The following is a 21,526-nucleotide window of genomic DNA, read 5'->3' as shown; positions in this document are numbered from 1 at the left end:
AGCATGTGCAACATAGAGGCAGTCTGTTATATAGCAGATAATACAAGCATGTGCAGCATAGAGGCAGTCTGTTATATAGCAGATGATACAAGCATGTGCAGCATAGAGGCAGTCTGTTATATAGCAGATGATACAAGCATGTGCAGCATAGAGGCAGTCTGTTATATAGCAGATGATACAAGCATGTGCAGCATAGAGGCAGTCTGTTATATAGCAGATGATACAAGCATGTGCAGCATAGAGGCAGTCTGTTATATAGCAGATAATACAAGCATGTGCAGCATAGAGGCAGTCTGTTATACAGCAGATAATACAAGCATGTGCAGCATAGAGGCAGTCTGTTATATAGCAGATGATACAAGCATGTGCAGCATAGAGGCAGTCTGTTATATAGCAGATAATACAAGCATGTGCAGCATAGAGGCAGTCTGTTATATAGCAGATGATACAAGCATGTGCAGCATAGAGGCAGTCTGTTATATAGCAGATAATACAAGCATGTGCAGCATAGAGGCAGTCTGTTATACAGCAGATAATACAAGCATGTGCAGCATAGAGGCAGTCTGTTATACAGCAGATAATACAAGCATGTGCAGCATAGAGGCAGTCTCTTATACAGCAGATAAAACAAGCATGTGCAGCTTAGAGGCAGTCTGTTATACAGCAGATAATACAAGCATGGGCAGCATAGAGGCAGTCTCTTATACAGCAGATAAGACAAGCATGTGCAGCATAGAGGCAGTCTGTTATACAGCAGATAAAACAAGCATGTGCAGCATGGAGGCAGTCTGTTATATAGCAGATAATACAAGCATGTGCAGCATAGAGGCAGTCTGTTATATAGCAGATAATACAAGCATGTGCAGCATGGAGGCAGTCTGTTATATAGCAGATAATACAAGCATGTGCAGCATGGAGGCAGTCTGTTATATAGCAGATAATACAAGCATGTGCAGCATAGAGGCAGTCTGTTATATAGCAGATAATACAAGCATGTGCAGCATAGAGGCAGTCTGTTATATAGCAGATGATACAAGCATGTGCAGCATAGAGGCAGTCTGTTATATGGCAGATAATGCAAGCATGTGCAGCATAGAGGCAGTCTGTTATATAGCAGATAATACAAGCATGTGCAGCATAGAGGCAGTCTGTTATATAGCAGATAATACAAGCATGTGCAGCATGGAGGCAGTCTGTTATATAGCAGATAATACAAGCATGTGCAGCATAGAGGCAGTCTGTTATATAGCAGATAATACAAGCATGTGCAGCATAGAGGCAGTCTGTTATATAGCAGATGATACAAGCATGTGCAGCATAGAGGCAGTCTGTTATATGGCAGATAATGCAAGCATGTGCAGCATAGAGGCAGTCTGTTATATAGCAGATAATACAAGCATGTGCAGCATAGAGGCAGTCTGTTATATAGCAGATAATACAAGCATGTGCAGCATAGAGGCAGTCTGTTATATAGCAGATAATACAAGCATGTGCAGCATAGAGGCAGTCTGTTATATAGCAGATAATACAAGCATTGAGTGAAGATCTGTTGTACAGCAGGCAGTGCAAGCCTTTGCAGCATGAAGAAGCAGTCTACTATACAGCACATAATACAAGTGTAGCTTGCAAAAGGCGATCTACTATGCAGCAAATAATGCCTTTGTAGCATGGAAAGAGTCTACTGTACAGTAGATAATATAAGTACTTGTATCATAGGGAGGCAGTCTACTGTGCAGCATAAGGTCTATGTAGAATGGAGAATAGTACTGTACAGAATTACTTGTAGCATAGAGAGGCAGATAATTATAACAGAAGCCTCAATAATTTGGAGAGGCAGTCTACCACATTGTCCATAATATTTGCATATGCAGAGGCAGTTTACTATACGGCTGGTATTACAAGCCTGTGCATCATAGAGGGACAGTCTATTGTATAGCAGAGATAATAAAAGCCTGTATAGCATGGTGAGGCATTCTACTTACAGCAGATAATACAAACCTGTGCAGAATGAAGAGGCAGCCAAGTGTACAGCAGACAATACACGTCTGTGGAGCACATAAAGGTAGCTAAGTGTACAGCAGTTAAAACAAGTCTCTGCAACATGGAGAGAGAGTTTACTGTGCAGTATGGAGAGGATCTCTACTGTGCATCAGATGGTAGAAGCCTATATAGCAAGAAGCAGTACACTGTACTGCAGAAGATACAAGCTTATGCAGCATAGAGACAGTCTATTGAACAGCAGATAATACAAGTCTGTGCAGTATGGAGAAGCAGTCCACTGCACAGCAGATGAAACAAGCCTGTGCATGATGGAGAAGCAGTCTACTGGACAACCAATAATACAAGTACAATCTACTGCAGATAGTAAAGGCCTCTGCAGCACAGAAAGTCTGCTGAACAACATATAATACAAGCCTGTGTAGTGTGGAGGGGCAGTCTATTGTGCAGCAGATAATACAGTTCTGTGTACCATAGAGAGGCAGTCTGCTGTACAGTCGACAAGTCTGTGTAACAAGTAGAGGCAGTCTGAGGTGCAGTAGATAATGCACGTCTGTACAATAGGAAGAGATGCTCTACTGTGCGGTATAGAAAGGCAGTCTATTGTACAGCAGGTGATAGAATCTTATACAGAAAGGAGAAGCAGTGTTACTGTACAGCAGATAACACAAGTCTGTGCAGTATGAAGAGGTAGTCTATTGTACAGCACATAATATAAGCCTGTGTAGCATCGAGTGGTGCTGTACACTATAGCAGATAACAGAAGTCTGTATACAATATTGAGGCAGTCTATTGTCCAGTAAATAAGTCTGTGCAGTTCGGAGAGGCAGTCAACTATATAGCAGATAATACAAGTCTGTGCAGTATAGAGAGGCAGTCCACCATATAGTAGATAATACAAGTCTGTGCAGCATGACAAGGCAGTCCACTATATAGTAGATAATACAAGCCTGTGCAGTATAGTGAGGCAGTCCACTATATAGTAGATAATACAAGTCTGTGCAGTATAGAGAGGCAGTCCTCTATATAGCAGATAGTACAAGCCTGTGCAGTATTGAGAGGCAGTCCACTATATAGCAGATAATACAAGTCTGTGCAGTGTGGAGAGGCAGTCCACCATATAGTAGATAATACAAGTCCGTGCAGCATGTAGAGACAGTCGACTATATAGTAGATAATACAGGCCTGTGCAGTATAGAGAGGCAGTCCACTATATAGTAGATAATACAAGTCTGTGCAGTATAGAGAGGCAGTCCACTATATAGCAGATAATACAAGTCTGTGCAGTATAGAGAGGCAGTCCACTATATAGCAGATAATACAAGTCTGTGCAGTATGGAGAGGCAGTCCACTATATAGCAGATAATACAAGTCTGTGCAGTATAGTGAGGCAGTCCACCATAAAGTAGATAATACAAGTCTGTGCAGTATAGAGAGGCAGTCCACTATATAGTAGATAATACAAGCCTGTGCAGTATAGAGAGGTAGTCCACTATATAGTAGATAATACAAGCCTGTGCAGTATAGAGAGGTAGTCCACTATATAGCAGATAATATGTCTGTGCAGTATAGAGAGGCAGTCCACTATATAGCAGATAATACAAGTCTGTGCAGTATAGAGAGGCAGTCCACCATATAGTAGATAATACAAGTCTGTGCAGCATGGAGAGGCAGTCCACTATATAGTAGATAATACAAGCCTGTGCAGTATAGAGAGGCAGTCCACCATATAGTAGATAATACAAGTTCTGTGCAGCATGGAGAGGCAGTCCACTATATAGTAGATAATACAAGTCTGTGCAGTATGGAGAGGCAGTCCACTATATAGCAGATAATATAAGTCTGTGCAGTATGGAGAGGCAGTCCACTATATAGCAGATAATACAAGTCTGTGCAGTATGGAGAGGCAGTCCACTATATAGCAGATATTACAAGTCTGTGCAGCATGGAGAGGCAGTCCATAATATAGCAGATAATACAAGCCTGTGCAGTATAGAGAGGCAGTCCACCATATAGTAGATAATACAAGTCTGTGCAGCATGGAGAGGCAGTCCACTATATAGTAGATAATACAAGCCTGTGCAGTATAGAGAGGCAGTCCACCATATAGTAGATAATACAAGTCTGTGCAGCATGGAGAGGCAGTCCACTATATAGTAGATAATACAAGTCTGTGCAGTATGGAGAGGCAGTCCACTATATAGCAGATAATATAAGTCTGTGCAGTATGGAGAGGCAGTCCACTATATAGCAGATAATACAAGTCTGTGCAGTATGGAGAGGCAGTCCACTATATAGCAGATATTACAAGTCTGTGCAGCATGGAGAGGCAGTCCACCATATAGCAGATAATACAAGCCTGTGCAGTATAGAGAGGCAGTCCACCATATAGTAGATAATACAAGTCTGTGCAGTATAGTGAGGCAGTCCACTATATAGTAGATAATACAAGTCTGTGCAGTATGGAGAGGCAGTCCACTATATAGCAGATAATACAAGTCTGTGCAGTATAGAGAGGCAGTCCACTATATAGCGATAATATAAGTCTGTGCAGTATGGAAAGGCAGTCCACTATATAGTAAATAATACAAGCCTGTGCAGTATAGTGAGGCAGTCCACTATATAGCAGATATTACAAGTCTGTGCAGTATAGTGAGGCAGTCCACTATATAGCAGATATTACAAGTCTGTGCAGTATAGTGAGGCAGTCCACTATATAGCAGATATTACAAGTCTGTGCAGTATAGAGAGGCAGTCCACCATATAGTAGATAATAGAAGTTTGTGCAGTATGGAGAGGCAGTCTATCGTACAGTAGATAATACAGCTCTGGTAAATACATGTATTTTACAGTCAGCCCCTTCCTGGCCTGAAATGGCTGATAACCGTGAGCAGTAGAGTGTATTCACCATTTGCTGACCCCCTCCAGCTGCTGTTTCTCTGCTCCGTCTTCTCCCAGCGTCCTCATTAGGATTTTTTGGGGGTCTTCTCGGCTGGTCAGCGACCGGGATGGATAAGACACAGCGGTGTGCCAGCCTCGTCTGTCTGACAGCATCTGAGTGTGAGCCGGTGGTTGCCATGGTAACAGGCGTAGGGAGGTCTCACGCTTACGTCGCATGCTGGCCTCTCGAAGCTCGGGGAGCAGATGTGAGATGGAATCCTGGATGCTGCTCTGACAACGATCTGCATCTCGCCCCTCGGCTGTGAGCGAAGGCGACGCGGGAGCTCGCGGTACGATGCACCGTCCATCGCCCTGCATTCAGTCGCCGCACCGCCGTATCTTCCGTAATCGTGACTTGATGCATTTTTTTTTTCTCGCTCCGCAGGGGTTCCTCAGCCGACGGCTCAAAGGCTCCATCAAACGGACAAAAAGCCAGCCCAAGCTCGATCGGAACAGCAGCTTTCGGCCCGTCATTCCTGGCTTCAGGAGCGTGGACAATGACCGGTAAGACATCCGCCGCGCGGCAGACAAAGGTGGCGTCTGCGCGCGACACGGCGGGAGACCGAATGGCTGAATGCTTGCGATGATGGGGATGATGGTCGGAAGCGTCGCATCCTCGGCGTGGGAAGTCGTCAGGCGCTTCATCCTCTTCCATGAGATGAAAATGTCGTCTCTGCGGAGAGGTGACAGATGATATCAGCGGACGCCGGCGGTGACATAATCCCCCCCGACGGGAGACGAGCCGCACTCTGCCTTCCAGATGTTAGCTGGCTCATTCCCGGGAAAACTTCCCGGAAGTCAACGCTCCGCAGCATCTGGAAAGGCACAGGTGCTGACGTCACGGCGGGCGCCGATTACCGGCCATCGGGGGTTAATGTTCATCCCGCCGGATCTCTCTAGGGTGGACCCCCTCCATCACCCGCACCATTATTTGTTGATGCATTGTTACAGAGTCCGCCTCTGGGGCTGAGATCACTGACTGAGGCAATGAAAGAGTTAAGCGTGCCCTATGGGATTGTATAGGAGTAACGAGCACTGGTCCGCAAGAAGCGTCCGCCTATAGAAATAGGATGGCTGTGTGTGTATATGTATATAATATTATACTTCAGGGGGCGGTGAGCATCTACCTCTGCATATATGTATACCGTTATGTGTCGTATGTGCCGCCACACGTATGTGACTTACACGCTTAACATGATTTCTCCTCTGGTCTTCGGAGGCCGCCGTCATCTATCCCTGTATATATTATAATTACATATATCCATAATGAGATTTCCTTTACTCCCTGGTGGTCGCTGATGATCGACCTCTGTATATATTGCTCTATGTCTCTGTGTATATGTATCTATAGGTACTGAGGATGTACAACCTCCCCGCTGATCTCCCCCTGTGCTCATTGCTCTATGTCTTGTATGTACGTATCTATAGGCATTAATATATGTATCTATAGGTATTTGGGACATGTGTAGTCCCTCCCCTGCTGATCTATCCCTGTATATATTGCTCTATGCCTGTGTATATATGTATCTATAGGTACTGAGGATGTGCAACCTTCCCGCTGATCTACCCCTATGTATATCTATAGGCATGTAGGACATGTTTCGCCCCTTATCTGCTGATCTGCTCCTGTATGTATTGCTCTATGCCCGTGTATACTCATATGGCCTGACATATGCAGAATGTGTGTGATGACATATACCAGTATGTATATATCTGTCTATAGATAATGGGAGCATGTGCAGCCCCTCCCCTGCTGACCTACCCCTATATTTATATACTGCTCTGTGTCTGTGTAACTATAGGTATTGAGGACATGAGCAGACCCTCCCCTGCTAGGCTAGCCCTGTATATATTGCTCTGTGGCTGTCTATATACGTGCCTATAGGTATTGAAAACATGCAGCTCCTCCCCTGCTGACCTACCTTTGTATGCATTGTATAGCTCTATGCCTGTGTATATACTGTACAATACCTATAGGTATTGGGGGTGTATGCGGCTCCTCTCTGCTGACCTACCCCTGAATATACAGCTCTATGCCTGTGTATATACATATCTATCAGTCTTGAGGATATATTTAGTCCCTCCCCTGCTGAGGTACCCTTATATATACTGCTCCCTGCCTGTGTATATACTGTACAATATCTATAGATATTGGGAGTGTGTGCGGCTCCTCTCTGCTGACCTAACCTTATATATACTGCTCTGTGCATGCGATTATACATATTTATAGGTATAGGTGTGTGCGGCTCCTCCCTTATATATACTGCTCTGTGCCTGTGAGTATACATATCTATAGGTATTGCAAGTGTGTGCGGCCCCTCCCCTGCTGACCTACCCTTATATATACTTCTCTGTGCCTGTGAATATACATATCTATAGGTATTGAGGTCATGCAGCCCCCCCCTGCTGACCTTCCCTTATATATACTGCTCTGTGCCTGCGAGTATACATATCTATAGGCATTGAGGTCATGCAGCCCCTCCCCTCTGCTGACCTTCCCTTATATATAACTGCTCTGTGCCTGCGAGTATACATATCTATAGGCATTGAGGTCATGCAGCCCCTCCCCTGCTGATCTTCCCTTATATATACTGCTCTGTGCCTGCGAGTATACAGATCTATAGGTATTGGTAGTGTGTGCAGCCCCTCCCCTGCTGACCTTCCTTTATATATACTGCTCTGTGCCTGCGAGTATACATATCTATAGGTACTGCGAGTGTGTACAGCGCCTCCCCTGCTAACCTTCCCTTATATATACTGCTCTGTGCCTGCGAGTATACATATCTATAGGTATTGAGGTCATGCAGCCCCTCCCCTCTGCTGACCTTCCCTTATATATAACTGCTCTGTGCCTGCGAGTATACATATCTATAGGCATTGAGGTCATGCAGCCCCTCCCCTCTGCTGATCTTCCCTTATATATACTGCTCTGTGCCTGCGAGTATACAGATCTATAGGTATTGGTAGTGTGTGCAGCCCCTCCCCTGCTGACCTTCCTTTATATATACTGCTCTGTGCCTGCGAGTATACATATCTATAGGTACTGCGAGTGTGTACAGCGCCTCCCCTGCTAACCTTCCCTTATATATACTGCTCTGTGCCTGCGAGTATACATATCTATAGGTATTGGTAGCGTGTGCGGCCCCTCCCCTGCTGACTTACCCTTATATATACTGCTTTGTGCCTGTATGTATTCATATCTATAGGTATTGGGGATGTGTGTGCAGCCCCCCCCCCCCCCGCTGACCTACCCTTATATATACTGCTGTGTGCCTGCGAGTATGCATATCTATAGGTACTGGGAGTATGTGCAGCGCCTCCCCTGCTGACCTTCCCTTATATATACTGCTCTGTGCCTACGAGTAATCATATCAATAGGTATTGAGATCATGCAGCCCCCCCTGCTGACCTACCCTTATATATAACTGCTCTGTGCCTGCGAGTATACATATCTATAGGCATTGAGGTCATGCAGCCCCTCCCCTCTGCTGACCTTCCCTTATATATACTGCTCTGTGCCTGCGAGTATACATATCTATAGGTATTGAGGTCATGCAGCCCCTCCCCTCTGCTGACCTTCCCTTATATATACTGCTCTGTGCCTGCGAGTATACATATCTATAGGTATTGAGGTAATGCGGCCCCTCCGCTGCTGGCCTTCCCTTATATATACTGCTCTGTGCCTACGAGTATACATATCTATAGGTATTGGTAGTGTGTGCAGCCCCTCGCCTGCTGACCTTCCCTTATATATACTGCTCTGTGCCTGCGAGTATACATATCTATAGGTACTGCGAGTGTGTGCAGCCCCTCCCCTGCTGACCTTCCCTTATATATACTGCTCTGTGCCTACGAGTATACATTTCTATAGGTATTGGTAGTGTGTGCAGCCCCTCCCCTGCTGACCTTCCCTTATATATACTGCTCTGTGCCTGCGAGTATACATATCTATAGGCATTGAGGTCATGCAGCGCCTCCCCTGCTGACCTTCCCTTATATATACTGCTCTGTGCCTGCGAGTATACATATCTATAGGCATTGAGGTCATGCAGCCCCTCACCCTGCTGACCTACATACTTCTAGTTTGATTGTGAGCTCTTGGGATCACTGATGCGCTGGTGTGATCAGTCTGACACATTCCTGCTCTGTAGAGACCGTTAACCCCTTTGCCACCGATGCCCATCTCGTGGCTCTGGTCGCCCATTGCTGTATGTAGGGCAGCGTTGGTTTTGGGGGTTGTGTCGCCGGTCCTGATGGAGGAGGTACAATGTGGCGGCGTCGGGGCTTCTGCTTGTTAATTTGGTCCTCGTTACTGTTCGTCTCATCTTTGCGCTCGGTTTGCTGTAATTAGAGATGCAGGTTGTGGCAGACTGAGTCGGTGACTTGTCCTCCGTAGATTAATCAGCCGCCACGTCAGGGTCCACGCCGCTGCCAGCTAATTGGCTGCTCAGAACAGGCAGCGAGCGGCAGCAGATGTGATCTCTAATGTGCGTGTGGTGATTGTGTACACGATTAATATTCATGGCAGCCGAGAAAACAACATCAATGCCGGCAGCTCTACACGCTGATTACCAGCCCTCCGCCGATCCCCCGAGGACTGACCCCAGGTCCTCTGTATACACAGACGTGGAGGCCTGTATACACGACCGCGAAATAACCGTGAAGGAGTCAGGACTACAACAGTGCCCCTGGGCCATGGGAAGTACCACAGTGCCCGGGCATTGTTGGGCATCTCTTGTATATATGATATGGAGGAGCATGCTGGTATAACCTGGGTATTTCCTGTGCATAATTATATATATACACACATACATACAGCTGTAGTAAGTTATACATTCTGTATATAGTGATATGGACCATGCTGGTATAACCTGGGTATCTCCTGTATGTAGAGTTGTACAGCTGGTATAAGTTATACATCTCCCGTTGTGATATGGACTATACTGGTATAACCTGGGTATCTTCTGTTAATGATAATATATGTACAGCTGGTATAAGATATACATCCTGTATATATCGATATGGACAATTCTGGTATAACCTGGATAGCTCCGGTATATAATTATATATGTACAGCTAGTATAAATCGTACATCCTGTATATAATGATATGGAGCATGTTGGTATAACCTAAGTATCTTCTGTATATAATTATATATGTACAGCTGGTATAAGCTACACATCTCCCTGTATGTAGTGATATGAAGCATGCTGGTATAACCTGGGTATCTCCTGAATATAGTGATATGTATCTCTTGTATATAATCATATATGTACAGCTGGTATAAGTTATACATCCTGTATATAGTGATATGAAGCATGCTGGTATAACCTGGGGATTTCCTGTATATAATTATATATGTACAGCTGGAATAAGTTATACATCTCCTGTATATAGTGATATGGACCATGCTGATATAACCTGGGGATCTCCTGTATATAATTATATATGAACAGCTGGTATAAGTTATACATCTCTTGTATATAGTGATATAGACCATGCTGGTATAACCTGGGGATCTCCTGTATATAGTGATATGTATCTCTTGTATATAATTCTATATGTACAGCTGGTATAAGTTATACATCTCCTATATATAGTGATATGGACCATGCTGCTATAACCTGGGTATCTCCTGTATATAATTCTATATGTACAGCTGGTATAAGTTATACATCTCCTATATATAGTGATATGGACCATGCTGGTATAACCTGGGTATCTCCTGTATATAATTATATATGTACAGCTGGTATAGGTCGTACATCCTGTATATAGTGATATGTACCGTGCTGGTATAAGCTGGGTATCTTCTGTATATAATTATATATGTACAGCTGGTATAAGTTATACATCTCCTGTATATAGTGATATGGAGCATGCTGGTATAACCTGGGTATCTCCTATATATAATTACATATGTACAGCTGGTATAAATTATACATCCTGTATATAGTGATATAGAGCATGCTGGTATAACCTGGGTATCTCCTATATATAATTACATATGTACAGCTGGTATAAGTTATACATCTCCTGTATATAGTGATATAGAGCATGCTGGTATAACCTGGGGATCTCCTGTATATAATTATATAATTACAGTTGGCATAAGTCATAAATCCTGAATATAATGATATGGGCAACCAAGTTGCGGTGACTATCTGTCGCGCACACTGCTGCTCTAGAACGCCTGGTTGGATCCCGCGCTCCGGTAACTATGTGCCGATCCCCCCCCACACACACACACACACTCACGGTGGCCAATGACCACGTATCTTGGCCAGTAAAACTGCCATTTTCTTAGGAATAGCTTCCAACCATTGGCCACTGTGGTTTTGGTGGGGTGTCAGACGCATGGGCACCCACCCTTCTGCTGCACCCGTGTCTGGTGGGTGTTGTCAGTTTTGGCGCCTCTCCCTGGAGCTGCTTGTGTAGTACATGTTCCTCGTATATCGCTGTATTTCACGCTATTTCCTCCACATTCCGGCGCCCGTAATCCGTTGTATCTGCAGTGAATGTCTTCCGATCTCCTGTACACCGGCTTCCTGGAGGCCTGAGCCGCCATCATTAATCAGCTGCGTCCGCCGGGCCCGTCTTCCGTTATTAGGTAGTACTGATCACCTGGCCAGGATTCAGCCACCAGATCGCTGCTTCTTTCTGGACCCTCGTGGCGCCGGCGTCCGTCACGTCACCAATGGATGCAGAGCTATTGATGTGGGGGACCTTCCCCCCTGCCGCAGCCAGTAGAGTGTCAGCTCTCCGTCCAGCTCTGTTGGTGCCACTTCCCAGGACTCGGATGCAGCCAGATTTCCTGGGATCATTGATTTTTGTCTCATGGAGCCGTTTCCTCGGCGCTCGCAGCCACGGCGACAGGGAACGATCGTTCCGATTGATTGCAAGCATAAGTGGTGAAAAACAACTACGGTTTCTGATCAATGAGAAAGCGTCTCATCGGGCGCAGAAATGTATCCGATCCATAATCCGCGGATCGGCCGGGCTTTATTATTTATCCAGTTAAGTCCACTTAAAAGTTATTTTCCTGCCCGCCGCGTTTCCAAACGAACGCCACTTCTTTCTCAGTGGCTCGCACCATCATATCACGACCAGCAGAACTACAGGTCTCAGCCAGCCCAGTAAGCGGATAATCCGCATGCGCCATCTACTAAGCCCGCTATACAAGTTCGGGTTCCTAGCAGTGACCTGACTTGGAGTGCGGGAAATATCAATACTCCAAACTGGGTGATTATATCTTAAAGAGGCGGTACGTGCCGGGGGGGGGGGACTGAGGAGGATTGGCGGGTTTGGTAATTGCTGGGCATTTCTCTGCAAGTGACTCTCTGCTAATGGAGGAACTCCATCCCTGTGAAGCTGGGGGGGTCGTCTCATGAGAGACCCTTTATAAACAGTAGCGCTTCCAGGACATTGGCAACAAGTGGCTAGTTTGTTACATTGTATTGTGTCATGTGTTTCAGCGAGGGCCGCGGGTCGTCACAGCCTAGGGGGCAGGTTTGGGCTTTAGGATCTGTTATTATCAATATGATAGAATGAATCAGTGCGGCCGAGAGCCGGAGATACCAAATCAGTCTATAATCTACATGTAATCTACAAATATGTCCAGAATCTATAGGTCTATGTTTAATCTACAAATCTTCAATCGAAAAGTGTATAATCTACAGGCTTGTTTATAATTAGAGATGAGCGAGCACCCAAATGCTCGGGTCGGCGTTATTCGAGTCGACCTTTTCGTAAATTTCGAGAGCTCTACTCGAGTAATGAACCCCATTGACTACAATGGGAGACTCGAGCATTTTTGTATGTGGAACGCCGGGTCCCAAGCTTTTGTTTTGTTTTTTACTTGGTTCGTGTCTCCCTCTCCCTGTCCCTCTCCCTGTCCCTCTCCCTGCCCCTCTCCCTGTCCCTTTCCCTCTCCCTGTCCCTCTCCCTGTCCCTCTCCCTGTCCCTCTCCCTGTCCCTCTCCCTGTCCCTCTCCCTGTCCCTCTCCCTGTCCCTCTCTCTGTCCCTCTCTCTGTCCCTGTCCCTTTCCCTGTCCCTTTCCCTGTCCCTTTCCCTGTCCCTTTCCCTGTCCCTTTCCCTGTCCCTTTCCCTGTCCCTGTCCCTCTCCCTGTCCCTTTCCCTGTCCCTCTCCCTGTCCCTCTCCCTCTCCCTCTCTCTGTCCCCCTCCCCCTCCCTCTCCCTCCCCCTCCCCCCCTTCCTCTCCCACTCCCCCACCAGACTAAAAATTTTCAAAGGACGCGCAGTGGGGAGGGTCCAAAACAGGCACGTCACTGTGGGGAGGGGCCAAAAGCTGGGGCGGGGTCGAACGCGATTTGATGCTCGTTCGAGTAACGAGCACCATCGAGTACGCTAATGCTCGAACGAGCATCAAGCTCGGCAGAGTACATTTGCTCAACTCTATTTATAATCTGCCAATCTATAATCTACACATCTGTTTATAATCTATAGTTCTGTCTATCCTCTCCCCCACCGGTCTATAATCTACACATCTGTTTATAATCTCCGGGTCTGCGGATCCTCTACAATCTGATCTATAATTTACACGTTTGTCTATAATGCACTCGCCTATATTCTAAAATTCTCCTTATAATCTGCGATCTGTTTATAATCTATAGGGTCATCATCTGCAAATCTGTAATCTACCAATCCATATTTACAAATCTGTCTATAATCTACAGCTTTATCTATAATCCCCATGTCTGCCAATCTAGTCCTCTACCTATATTCTCCTGTGGTTGGATGGAGGTAGGTGTCCTTCGCTGTAACCCTTAGTCCAGCACACTGCGGTCAGCCTGGAGGAAGGAAGCAAAAACTCAGGATGTCTCCCTTGGCGCCCGCTGCTTCGTGCTGATCACCTGCACAACTGCGCCAAGTATCCGTCTGGGCCTTATAATATAACGGAAACGCGTGGTGCTGAGCGCGCCCCATTGTCTGTAACGCGGTCCGTTCGGCTTGCCAGCCAGCCACCTGGCATTATGCCAGGACACAATAGTGCCTCCTGCTGTTCTATTTCATTCTCTGAGAAACGGAACCTCTGACGCTAATGTGAACGAGCCCTTCGCTGACCCTACTCACGGCCGGAGCGTTTTTTTATTATTTTTTTTTTACTTTGTGTTTCCCTCCCCGCCTTCTAATAGCCATAACTTAAACTTTTTTATTTTTCCATTAACAGCAGGATGAGGGTTTGTCCGTTTTTTGTGGGACGACTTGTATTTTTTCAGTGGTAACATTTAATGTCCCGAAGAACTTTTACAAATTTTCAAGTGGAGTAAAATGAAGAAAAAACGCAGTTGCCCAATGGGGGGGGGGGGGGGGGGGGGGAGGGGGTTAGTTCTTACATCAGTTACAATCTAATAAAAATGGGTCCGTGTGATTCCAGCGATAATAAAACTATTTAGACTTTTTTATGTTTTGCTACTTTTCAAAAGTAAAGAAATTGTTTTATTTTGATAAAAAACTTGCTTTCCGTCACCGTATGTAGAGACCCATAACTTTTTAATTTTTTTTGTCGAGTGGGCCATGTGAGGCGAGTTTTAGTTATTACCTGTTCGCTGTGTGGGATTACATAGTGCGATTGAACTTTTACCAAAATGGCAATAATGTTTTTGTTTTTTTTTTTGCAGATTTTTATGGGAAGGGAGGGAAATTGAACTTTTTAATATATTTATTTTTTTTAACTTTTAAAAAGTTTATGAAACTTTAGTTGCCGTACGAAACTTCTTAACTTGCGATCGCTTGTTTTATATACCGCAATACATCAGTATTGCAGTATAGAGGGATTTTCAGTGTTGCCTATTAAGTCATGTCATAGTCAAGGCTTAATAAGCATCCATGCATACAGCCCTGGGACCGTTCACTAGACTCTTTGTTGCCATGCTAGCCCATCAGCACCCCTCAATTACGTCCTGGGGAGGGCCAATAGGGCACCAGAGGGCCCACTGCTGGCTGGCTGTTTAGACATGCATTAGCGTTGACCGCATTATCTAAATAGTTAACTGCCTCACAGCCCAGCGCATCGTATCACACCTGATAGGATTAGATACGCTCCTCAGCACACCGTATCAGCTTGGATACAGTGGATATCGTCTCGCCTGTGTTGAAGGTATTAGAGGCTAATGCCGCGGCCTTGTACGGCGCATCCATCCCTCCTTTCCGCACCTTTTCTTTTCTGCTGGAACGTGTCAGTAAAATTGGATGATCAGCGGCGCGTTCCAAGCGCTTTATCTCTCCATCAGGTGCAGCTCTTCGTAGATCAGATACAAATAGCACGACATCGCGAGCTTGCTGCAGCGGAATGATGAGCATGAAATAAGCGGACGCTGCCGGAATGTGAAAGCAGCGATAATCCGCTCCTCCATTATTCATTCTGTGTAAACACACTCTGGCGCGCTTCCTGCTTGTTTGGCACAAGGATGGGCCCCAGGTTTCCTCCTCGCTCCAAGATCCCATCTTCACAGCCCTTGATTTCGCTTTATGGCAGCAATGTGCTGCGCCGTCTGTTGTGTGTGGGGTCGGGCGACGGCGGAGGGATCAGGAGGACGCGCCCTTGACATGTAATGGTGTGTTACGGCACCGAACACGTCTCCATAGTCGCTCTGACATTTTGGCGCGCCAGTCGCTTCGTGTTTAGAGCGCTGAGCGAGTCATGTAGGCAGCGCACAGTAAATATTGTTCTGTATAGAAGTGGGAAGCAGCAGATGTTGTTGGCTTTGAAGTCATTTTCCTCTAATATGCACATTTCTACACGAGACATGTTCGCAGCTCCGAGTCCTGGCGGTGACAGGCGCTCATATGTCTGACTTGTTGGCGCTCCAAAATCCTGTGCCCTTAAATCACTCATGTTAGGAAAGCGTGCTGATAACGGAGAGTGTTACGTCAAAAGAGCGCACTCACCTGTGGAATCGCTGGATGTCACATGACTAGAGGGCACTCACCTGTGGAATCGCTGGATGTCACATGACTAGAGCGCACTCACCTGTAAAATCGCAGAATGTCATATAACTGGAGCACACTCACCTGTGGAATCGCTGGATGTCACATGACTAGAGCGCACTCACCTGTGGAATCGCTGGATGTCACATGACTAGAGCGCACTCACCTGTGGAATCACAGAATGTCACATGACTAGAGCGTACTCACCTGTGGATTCGCAGAATGTCATATGACTGGAGCACACTCACCTGTGGAATCACAGAATGTCATATGACTGGAGCACACTCACCTGTGGAATCACAGAATGTCTCATGGCTAGAGCCCACTCACCTGTGGAATCGCAGAATGTCTCATGGCTAGAGCGCACTCACCTGTGGAATTGCTGGATGTCACATGACTAGAGCGCACTCACCTGTGGAATCACAGAATGTCATATGACTGGAGCACACTCACCTGTGGAATCACAGAATGTCACATGGCTAGAGCGCACTCACCTGTGGAATCGCAGAATGTCATATAACTGGAGCACACTCACCTGTGGAATCACAGAATGTCTCATGGCTAGAGCGCACTCACCTGTGGAATCGCAGAATGTCATATAACTGGAGCGCACTCACCTGTGGAATCACAGAATGTCATATGACTGGAGAACACTCACCTGTGGAATCACAGAATGTCTCATGGCTAGAGCACACTCACCTGTGGAATCACAGAATGACACATGACTAGGGCGCACTCACCTGTGGAATCGCAAAATGTCTCATAACTAGAGCGCACTCACTTGTAAAATCACAGAATGTGTCATGAATAGAGCGCACTCACCTGTGGAATTGCAGAATGTCACATGACTAGAGCGCACTCACCTGTGGAATTGCAGAATGTCTCATGACTAGAGCGCACTTACCTGTGGATTTGCAGAATGTCTCATAACTAGAGTGCACTAACCTGTGGAATCGCAGAATGTCACATGATTACTGCGCACTCACCTGTGGAATCGCAGAATATCACATCACTACTGCGCACTCACCTGTGGAATCTCAGAATGTGTCATGACTAGAGCGCACTCACCTGTGAAATCGCAGAATGTCACATGACTAGAGCCCGCTCACCTATCGAATCACAGAATGTCACATGACTAGAGTGCACTCACCTGTGAAATCACAGAATGTCACATGACTGGAACACACTCACCTGTGAAATTGCAGAATGTCTCATAACTAGAGCACACTCACCTGTAAAATTACAGAATGTGTCATGACTAGAGCGCACTCACCTGTGAAATCGCAGAATGTCACAAAACTAGAGCGCACTCACCTGTGGAATCACAGAATGTCACATGAATAGAGCGCACTCACCTGTGGAATTGCAGAATGTCACATGACTAGAGCGCACTCACCTGTGGAATCGCAGAGTGTCACATGACTACTGCGCACTCACCTGTGGAATCCCAGAATGTCACATGACTACTGCGCACTCACCTGTGAAGTCACAGAATGTCACATGACTAGAGCGCACTCACCTGTGGAATCACAGAATGTCACATGTCTAGAGGGCACTGACCTGTGGATTGGCAGAATGTCTCATAACTAGAGTGCACTCACCTGTAAAATCACAGAATGTGTCATGACTAGAGCGCACTCACCTGTGGAATCACAGAATGTCTCATGGCTAGAGCGCACTCACCTGTAAAATCGCAGAATGTCACGAGACTAGAGTGCACTCACCTGTGGAATCGCAGAATGTCACATGACTAGAGCGCACTCACCTGTGGAATTGCAGAATGTCACATGACTAGAGCGCACTCACCTGTGGAATTGCAGAATGTCTCATGACTAGAGCGCACTTACCTGTGGATTTGCAGAATGTCTCATAACTAGAGTGCACTAACCTGTGGAATCGCAGAATGTCACATGATTACTGCGCACTCACCTGTGGAATCGCAGAATATCACATCACTACTGCGCACTCACCTGTGGAATCTCAGAATGTGTCATGACTAGAGCGCACTCACCTGTGAAATCGCAGAATGTCACATGACTAGAGCCCGCTCACCTATCGAATCACAGAATGTCACATGACTAGAGTGCACTCACCTGTGAAATCACAGAATGTCACATGACTGGAACACACTCACCTGTGAAATTGCAGAATGTCTCATAACTAGAGCACACTCACCTGTAAAATTACAGAATGTGTCATGACTAGAGCGCACTCACCTGTGAAATCGCAGAATGTCACAAAACTAGAGCGCACTCACCTGTGGAATCACAGAATGTCACATGAATAGAGCGCACTCACCTGTGGAATTGCAGAATGTCACATGACTAGAGCGCACTCACCTGTGGAATCGCAGAATGTCACATGACTACTGTGCACTCACCTGTGGAATCCCAGAATGTCACATGACTACTGCGCACTCACCTGTGAAGTCACAGAATGTCACATGACTAGAGCGCACTCACCTGTGGAATCACAGAATGTCACATGTCTAGAGGGCACTGACCTGTGGATTGGCAGAATGTCTCATAACTAGAGTGCACTCACCTGTAAAATCACAGAATGTGTCATGACTAGAGCGCACTCACCTGTGGAATCACAGAATGTCTCATGGCTAGAGCGCACTCACCTGTAAAATCGCAGAATGTCACGAGACTAGAGTGCACTCACCTGTGGAATCGCAGAATGTCACATGACTACTGCGCACTCACCTGTGGAATCTCAGAATGTGTCATGATTAGAGCACACTCACCTGTGAAATTGCAGAATGTCACATGACTAGAGCGCACTCACCTGTGGATTCGCAGAATGTCACGTGACTAGAGCGCACTCACCTGTGGAATCACAGAATGTTACGTGACTAGAGCGCACTAACCTGTAGAATCCCTTAGTACTGTCATTAGAGCGCACTCACTTATGTTGTAGAGCGTGTCGTCTCTCCCTTCCCCCTCTCTTTTTTTAAAAGAAAGATTTTTTTTTGTCTTATCTTAGCTATTTTTTCATGTAGATTATGTCCACCAGGTGCCGCTGTGTGTTTTTCCACCTACATCTATATGTCCAGTGTGGTGCTGTGTTTTCTATCCTGATCAATTTTATGTCCACGAGGTGGCGCTGTCCATTGTAAATCCACCAGATGGCGCTTTCCTATCATCTCCAGTCTGTATGCAGATAACCTGGTGCGGAATATGTGTGAAAAAGTGACATCACGTCTCTATTTTACATGCAAAAGGGAGATGGTCCAAAGCCTCAACAGCGCCACCTATTGGATTGTAGGGAAGCCATCCCATCATCTACAGAGACAATGTAGCATCTCCTATTTGCATACCAGAATACCCCGGGGGGCGCCGCATGGCCCAGCGGTCGTCTTCTGCCTCCTTCACGCTCCACAAGAAGCTCCTGATTCTATCGTTTTTTTGTGAGGAAGGATTTAAAATTTGCGCTCGTAAAATTCCACATCGCATGAAATCCGCGGCGGCGCAGATTACCGTGGATTGGACGCGGCTTGGATAAATCTGCTGTGTGAACAGGTCCTGAGGGTGTCCGTACGTCTTAAGGCTCACTCACGCGTTTGTAATCAGCTGAAGCCCCATTGGCGTATTCGTGCGGGTCTCGCGCTCGTGTTGCAGTCAATGAGGGCTTCTGGGGTTTTTTTTTGCACATGTGAAAACCGCAATGCATGCGTGCACAAGAGAAAGCTGCAGTAAGCAGGGATACACAAAGCCGTGTCCAGGAACACGCTGCATACTGCATGGACCTAAACCGAATACGGCCGTGTGGATGAGCCCTTAGGTAGCCGTGTGCTGACCACCAGCTCTCTCACCAGGTAGAGAGGGGTGATAAAATTCTGCCAGATCCTCTGTCCTCCATCCTCCAAACCCCTCTGTCCCTGCTCCTCCGGACCCCTCTGTCCCTGCTCCTCTGGACCCCTCTGTCCCCTGTTCCTCCAGACTCATCTGTTGCTGCTCCTCTAGGCCCCTCTGTCCCTGCTCCCCTAGGCTCCTCTGTCCCTGCTCCCCTAGGCTCCTCTGTCCCTGCTCCTCTAGGCTCCTCTGTCCGTGGTCCTTCGGACCCCTCTGTCCGTGCTCCTCCGGACCCTTCTGTCCGTGCTCCTCCGGACCCCTCTGTCCGTGCTCCTCCGGACCCCTCTGTCCGTGCTCCTCCGGACCCCTCTGTCCGTGCTCCTCCGGACCCTTCTGTCCGTGCTCCTCCGGACCCTTCTGTCCGTGCTCCTCCGGACCCTTCTGTCCGTGCTCCTCCGGACCCTTCTGTCCGTGCTCCTCCGGACCCTTCTGTCCGTGCTCCTCCGGACCCTTCTGTCCGTGCTCCTCCGGACCCCTCTGTCCGTGCTCCTCCGGACCCCTCTGTCCGTGCTCCTCCGGACCCTTCTGTCCGTGCTCCTCCGGACCCCTCTGTCCGTGCTCCTCCGGACCCCTCTGTCCGTGCTCCTCCGGACCCCTCTGTCCGTGCTCCTCCGGACCCCTCTGTCCGTGCTCCTCCGGACCCCTCTGTCCGTGCTCCTCCGGACCCTTCTGTCCGTGCTCCTCCGGACCCCTCTGTCCGTGCTTCTCCGGACCCCTCTGTTCCTGCTCCTATGGACCCCTCTGTCCCTGCTCCTATGGACCCCTCTGTCCCTGCTCCCCTGGACCCCTCTGTCCATGCTTCTGCGGACCTCTCTGTCCCCCTCTGTCCCTTCTCCTCTGGACCCCTCTGTCTGTGCTCCTCCCGATGTCTGTCCTCCCTCCTTTCCCTCCTGACACCTCTAGACCTCTCTGTCATGACCAGTGCCCCAACTCCTTTAGACCTCTGTGTACCCCCCTACAGAGTCTTTCGTCCCACCTTCTCCAGACATCAGGTTTATTTTAGCAGAATTGTACAATGACAGGTTACATTCAGGGGTTCTGTCCCGATCCCGTTTTTTGGATTTGGGATGTAAGCTATGATGGGACCCCTGGATGTAAGTGATCGGAGCAGGCCCTAGGTCAGGTTTCCCCCTTTCTCCTTTGTGCCTTGTACGAGGCACAGCGTCTTCATTCATAAATTAAGGAGTCGTTTTCACATTTGACTGTTCTATTCTGTCGCAGGATTCACACTATTCAACCATCTGCTGATAATCGCATCAATGGTGGCAGCGATCCCCAAAAATGTAAAAAAAGGGAAATGAAAGACACGTTGCTGTACAACTCACACTGCAGGTAATTCTCTGATGTACGTCTCACACTGCTGCCCCCTGCAGGTCGTTCTCTGTGGTACTTCTCACACTGCTGCCCCTGCAGGTCATTCTCTGTGGTACTTCTCACACTACTGCCCCTGCAGGTCATTCTCTGTGGTACTTCTCACACTGCTGCCCCTGCAGGTCATTCTCTGTGGTACTTCTCACACTACTGCCCCTGCAGGTCATTCTCTGTGGTACTTCTCACACTACTGCCCCCTGCAGATCGTTCTCTGTGGTACGTCTCACACTGCTGCCCCCTGCAGGTCATTCTCTGTGGTACTTCTCACACTACTGCCCCCTGCAGGTCGTTCTCTGCTGTACATCTCACACTACTGCCCCTGCAGGTCATTCTCTGTGGTACTTCTCACACTACTGCCCCCTGCAGATCGTTCTCTGTGGTACGTCTCACACGGCTGCCCCCTGCAGGTC

The 21,526-nt window shown here is 47.2% G+C and overlaps 1 protein-coding gene across 6 annotated transcripts in view; it reads left to right on the top strand.

The window, feature by feature from the left end:
- DAB2IP (DAB2 interacting protein) overlaps window positions 1-21,526 on the top strand; it is a 270,280-nt gene that overhangs the window by 95,299 nt on the left and 153,455 nt on the right. For 5 of the 6 annotated variants that reach the window (XM_066580283.1, XM_066580282.1, XM_066580284.1 and 2 more), the window contains exon 3: window positions 5,324-5,442. In XM_066580283.1, coding sequence (XP_066436380.1) covers window positions 5,324-5,442 — 119 coding nt within the window. Of the gene's footprint in view, window positions 1-5,134; window positions 5,229-5,323; window positions 5,443-21,526 lie in introns of those variants that run through there. The other variant, XM_066580286.1, reaches the window with a different exon arrangement.

The sequence above is a fragment of the Eleutherodactylus coqui genome, chromosome 10 (assembly GCF_035609145.1).
Source record: "Eleutherodactylus coqui strain aEleCoq1 chromosome 10, aEleCoq1.hap1, whole genome shotgun sequence".
Classification (NCBI taxonomy): Eukaryota; Metazoa; Chordata; class Amphibia; order Anura; family Eleutherodactylidae; genus Eleutherodactylus; species Eleutherodactylus coqui.
The sequence above is the reverse complement of the archived record's forward strand: the minus strand, read 5'-3'. Positions and strand labels throughout refer to the sequence as shown.